General features: G+C 36.1%; 1 protein-coding gene across 1 annotated transcript in view; it reads left to right on the forward strand.

Annotated features, from left to right (window-relative positions):
- Positions 1–5,151, forward strand: part of LOC137634741 (uncharacterized) — a 5,514-nt gene extending 363 nt beyond the window's left edge. Inside the window, exon 1 of the mRNA XM_068367234.1 lies at positions 1–5,151. This exon is cut by the window's left edge and continues 363 nt beyond it. Within this exon, the coding sequence (XP_068223335.1) occupies positions 1–2,530 (2,530 nt within the window). The 3' untranslated portion in view covers positions 2,531–5,151.
- The last annotated feature ends 1,147 nt before the right edge of the window (positions 5,152–6,298 follow it).

Here is a 6,298-nt window from a genome sequence, read left to right on the forward strand (position 1 = left end):
GTACGCTGCTCTTGACAAAGCCAAGCTCAAGGACTCTGGCATCACCAACGTCCTCAACGTTGCTCAAGGTAAAGGTCCTGATTATGTAGATTCAGATGACCTTTATTATTCAGATGTTGAGATTAGGTTTTTGGGAATAAGGTTAATGGACTCACCTCGTGTCAGAATATACCAGTTTTTCAGGCCAGCTTTTACCTTCATCCATGAGGCATTAGCTGGCGGGGGGAAAGTTTTAGTCCATTCCAAACAAGGTGTCTCCAGGGCATCAACTATGGCATGTAGTTATTTGATGATCAAGCAGAAACTGGCAGTTAAAGAGACTCTCCTTCATATACAGAGATTCAGAAATGTGTTGCCAAACAGGGGTTTCGTGAGTCAACTGCTAGAGCTAGAATGGAGAAGGTCTTCATTCATGAGAGAGTTAAGAAATTTACAAATTACAGTAGGTGAGTCGAATGGAGATTTTGAAAATAAAAATGGATCAAAAACATCCTTAGAAACTCAATGTCGTGAAAAAGACAGCACGAATAAGATAAGAAATATGAGCATAACTGGAATTTATGAACAAATGTATTGTGAAGAACACGATATTAATGGAACAAAGGAATCACTAGAAAATGGAACTAATGAAGTTGAAGGATTGATAGACCGTTATTTCTGTGGAACAGATGGAGTGAAGAATTCTAAAGAAATGCCAGAAAATGGAAGTTACAGTGAAAAAGAATTAAAAAATGAGAAAAATAATAATTCTAAAAAATGTCAAGAGTTCCCTAGCACACCAAGAGAAGTGTTAGCTGCTATTGAAGCAATCCCCTTTTCTCGAGAAATGTTAGACCGAGTAACATCACTGGAGCCAAATATAGATGAAGTTTATCCTGGCATGTACATTGGTAATTATCACGCTGCTCTTGATAAACCATTTCTTAAGGAGGCTGGAATCACCTACATCTTGAATACTGCTCAAGGCGAAGGCCTGGTTTTCGTAGATACCGAAGAAAAGTTTTATCAAGACCTTGATATTAGCTTCTTGGGTGTAAGGATACCTGATTCTCCTCACGTTAGAATTGTCCACATCTTCACAAAAACATATGCTTTCATTGAAGAATGTCTGTCCTCTGGAGGGAAAATCCTTATTCATTCTATACAGGGCACTTCAAGGGCAACTACTATAGCATGTAGCTACATTATGGTCAAAGAAAATTGGTCAGTAAAAGATTCCTTAATGTCTATAGGTCAAGTAAGGGTTGTGTCACCTAATCGGGGTTTTGTAAGCCAGTTGTGTGAGCTGGAATGGAGAAAAAAATACATTTTTAAAGATCAGACGTGTGAATCAAATCCAAATAGATCTCACGACATTACTAAAAGTGGAGTCGTTGGTGCAAAATATCACACGGAATTTAAAGTAGAGAGTAGTTTTAAAATGGAATCAGACAAAGTAGTTGAAAATATAACCCAAGAACCAATAGAGTCTAGAGAACCCCATGAAAATAGAATAGACTCTTCAAATGACCCTAGAAGGAAAACAATTGGAGTAAAACATAAAGATGCCCCAGATTCACAGTCGAAAGCGACAACCGCATCAGAGATTTTACGCATGCTCAAAGCAACAGCAGTAGAAAGTGACATAAAAAGAAAAGTAGCATCTACTGAACCTGACATAGTAGAAGCATACCCTGGGCTATATATTGGTAATCAGCATGCTGCTCTAGATCAAACCCTACTCAAACATACTGGAATAACACACGTTCTGAATGCAGCTCACGGTAAAGACTCAGAATCCGTCAATACAAGCGAGCAGTATTACCAAGCTGTATGCATTAACTTTTTTAGCTTGAAGTTACCTGATTCACCAAACATCAGAATAGTCAAGTTTTTCAAACCCACTTTTGATTTCATCAGGGCTGCTTTAGCTAGTGGAGGGAAAGTGCTAGTTCATTCGAAGCGGGGCATTTCTCGAGCGCCTGCATTAGCATGCTGTTACATCATGCTGACAGAGCATAAATCTTGCATAGAGTCTCTCGTTTCCATGAATAGAATTACGACTGTGCTACCTAATAGGGGTTTTATAGCCCAGCTAATGGAACTGGAATGGAGAAGAGGATCTATTCTTAAGGACTCTATAAATTCTGTGGGTAAGACCCAAGTTACCTTAGATCTAACTCACAATTGCAAACCTCACCTTGAAGAAATCAGGGAGGAAATTAATTCTAAAAACAATTCACAGGAAATAAACGAAATTAGCACTAATGAGACACAGCTCTTCCATGAAAATCACGAAAGGCAAATAAATAAGATAAATAACTTAAAAGATCTACAAATACCTGACGTGGGTAAAACCGAAAACTTTGAGATAGCACAAGAGGAAATGAAACCTTTAGATGCTATTTCTTCAATAATCAAAACCACCGAGGTAATGTGTGTTTTGAAAGACATGTCAATGGGAGAAAAGATGTCAGACGATGTGATAATAGATAATCAGAATGTGAAGTGTACACAAACGTGTATGTGGGAAATCAACATGCTGCTCTAAGAAAGGTACCTCTTGAATGTGCTGGTACACATCATGTACACAATGTAGACGATGTAATGATAGATAATCAGAATGTGAAGTGTACACAAACGTGTATGTGGGAAATCAACATGCTGCTCTAAGAAAGGTACCCCTTGAATGTGCTGGTACACATCATGTACACAATGTAGACGATGTAATGATAGATAATCCGAATGTGAAGTGTACACAAACGTGTATGTGGGAAATCAACATGCTGCTCTAAGAAAGGTATCTCTTGAATGTGCTGGTACACATCATGTACACAATGTAGACGATGTAATGATAGATAATCCGAATGTGAAGTGTACACAAACGTGTATGTGGGAAATCAACATGCTGCTCTAACAAAGGTATCTCTTGAATGTGCTGGTACACATCATGTACACAATGTAGACGATGTGATGATAGATAATCCGAATGTGAAGTGTACTCAAACGTGTATGTGGGAAATCAACATGCTGCTCTAAGAAAGGTACCCCTTGAATGTGTTGGTACACATCATGTACACAATGTAGACGATGTAATGATAGATAATCCGAATGTGAAGTGTACACAAACGTGTATGTGGGAAATCAACATGCTGCTCTAAGAAAGGTACCCCTTGAATGTGCTGGTACACATCATGTACACAATGTAGACGATGTAATGATAGATAATCCGAATGTGAAGTGTACTCAAACGTGTATGTGGGAAATCAACATGCTGCTCTAAGAAAGGTACCCCTTGAATGTGTTGGTACACATCATGTACACAATGTAGACGATGTAATGATAGATAATCCGAATGTGAAGTGTACACAAACGTGTATGTGGGAAATCAACATGCTGCTCTAAGAAAGGTACCTCTTGAATGTGCTGGTACACATCATGTACACAATGTAGACGATGTAATGATAGATAATCCGAATGTGAAGTGTATACAAACATGTATGTGGGAAATCAACATGCTGCTTTAAGAAAGGTACCTCTTGAATGTGCTGGTACACATCATGTACACAATGTAGACGATGTAATAATAGATAATCCGAATGTGAAATGTACTCAAACGTGTATGTGGGAAATCAACATGCTGCTCTAAGAAAGGTACCTCTTGAATGTGCTGGTACACATCATGTACACAATGTAGACGATGTAATGATAGATAATCAGAATGTGAAGTGTACACAAACATGTATGTGGGAAATCAACATGCTGCTCTAAGAAAAGTACCTCTTGAATGTGCTGGTACACATCATGTACACAATGTAGACGATGTAATGATAGATAATCCGAATGTGAAGTGTACACAAACGTGTATGTGAGAAATCAACATGCTGCTCTAAGAAAGGTACCTCTTGAATGTGCTGGTACACATCATGTACACGATGTAGACGATGTAATGATAGATAATCCGAATGTGAAGTGTACACAAACATGTATGTGGGAAATCAACATGCTGCTCTAAGAAAGGTACCTCTTGAATGTGCTGGTACACATTATGTACACAATGTAGCTCAGGGTTAATTCCCTGACGTCGTGGATACACAGGAATGATTTTAAAAGGGCGTAGGTATTGGATGGCTGGGTGTAAAATTACCTGACTCATCTTGGTAGATGAGTCAGAGATATTTTAGAATCTAAAATATCTCCACCTTTGCCAAAACATACCATTCCCTTTACATATAGCAGCTAATGTCTATGATACTGATTCCTACATGCAAGAACTGCACTGTGATAGCAGATGTTTGTGCGAGAGTGAGAAATTTTCTTGGAAATATTCTTAGACTATAAAAATTTCTCGAAAATGCTTGAAAAAAAATAATTATGAAAATACATTTGAAAAGAAAATTTTACTTAAATATAGTTCATGACAAGATTTCTGTTATTACTCAGAAATACAAATAAAAAGATTAATTTTGATAAGAAATTATCCTTAAAAACATACTGTTCTCACCCGTATTTCAGTGAAATACAAGCTACCATAATGTTCACCCTACTTTGTTATTATCTTTTACGGGTTGGTGACCTTAATATCACTCCTTTACATCAATATATCCGTTTTTAAAACGGCAAATGCCTGGCAACCTTTATTCCAAGATTTTTACAGTTTTTGCACTGCAAATTTTTAACAGTGGGTGTACCAGATGAAATAGGAGTGATTTTCACCTTCAAATATCGAAGCAAATAGTCAAACCAGATGGAAATTTACTCAGCCTTCAGCAAAGGAAGTACTTTCAGGTTTGTATATCATACGTCGTGTAGGTTAGGTTAGGTTAAGTCGGTTAGGTTCTGTTTGTTGAGGTTAGGTTAGGTTAGGTTAGATTAATCTCTTATTTATTCTTTTATTTATAACAATACATTTTAACGTTTTAATTACTGTAGTTGTATAGGCAGATGTTACCTTTTTTATGGACAGTTTTTACATTTATAAAAAGAACGTTTTAATTACTGTAGTTGTATAGGCAGATGTTACCCTTTTTTTTTTATGGACAGTTTTTACATTTATAAAAAGAACGTTTTAATTACTGTAGTTGTATAGGCAGATGTTACCTTTTTTCTATGGACAGTTTTTACATTTATAAAAAGAACTTCAGGTAATTCCAATTATCAATATATGTTGTATATCTTTCTGGAGATATTTTTGTAATGCTGGATCATTAAAAAAAAATTCTATTTTAAAAGATAATTAAAAAGTAGCAATAATTTTCTAAAATTTCACGAATAAAGTTATGAAATAAATATTTTGTTTTCTCATTCTCCACAATTTGTTCAACTTTTTTTTTTTCGACCTTCGATATCAGGATGCCAGAGAACTTCAAATCAATCAATCAATTAACTTTTTTTCAGTTTACCTATAAAATTATTATTATTATTATTATTATTATTATTATTATTATTATTATTATTATTATTATTATTATTATTAGCTGAGCTACAATCCTAGTGGGAAAAGCAAGATGATAAAAGCCCAAGGGCTCCAACAGGGAAAAATAGCCCTGTGAGGAAAAGGAAATAATGAAATAAATAAACTACAAGGAGAAGTAATGAACAATTAAGATATAATATTTTGAGAATAGTAATAATATTAAATCAGATATTTCATATATAAACTATAAAAAACTTCGATAGAAAATAAGTAGAGAAATAAGATAGAATATTGTGTCTAACTCAAGACAGTGGAAGACCATGGTACAGAGGCTATGACACTACCCACGATTAGAGAACAATGGTTTGATTTTGGAGTGTCCTTCTCCTAGAAGAGCTGCTTACCATAGTTAAAGAGTCTCTTCTACCCTTACCAAGAGGAAAGTGGCCACTGAACAATTACAGTGCAGTAGTTAACCCCTTGAGTGAAGAAGAATTATTTGGTAATCTGTGTTGTCAGGTGTACGAGGACAGAGGAGAATATGTAAAGCATAGGCCAGACTACTCAGTGTGTGTGTAGGCAAACGGAAAATGAACCGTAACCAGAGAGAAGGATCCAATGTAGTACTGTCTGGCCAGTCAAAAGGCCCCATAACTCTCTAGCGGTAGTATTTCAACGGGTGACTGGTGCCTTGGCCAACCTACCACCTATAAAACCTTTAATAAGTGTTATTTACATAAAAAGATAAAAAAATATCAACAAAAGCTAGTGTAAATGCTTATCAATTCACCAATTACTGGGAGGAAATGGATCTGAATGAACGAGAGAAAATAATCGATCAAAAACTGAATACTTTACGGAAGGGTCGTTGACTCCCGACGCAAATAGTCAATTTCCGGGCGT

The sequence above is a fragment of the Palaemon carinicauda genome, chromosome 45 (assembly GCF_036898095.1).
Source record: "Palaemon carinicauda isolate YSFRI2023 chromosome 45, ASM3689809v2, whole genome shotgun sequence".
NCBI lineage: Eukaryota > Metazoa > Arthropoda > Malacostraca > Decapoda > Palaemonidae > Palaemon > Palaemon carinicauda.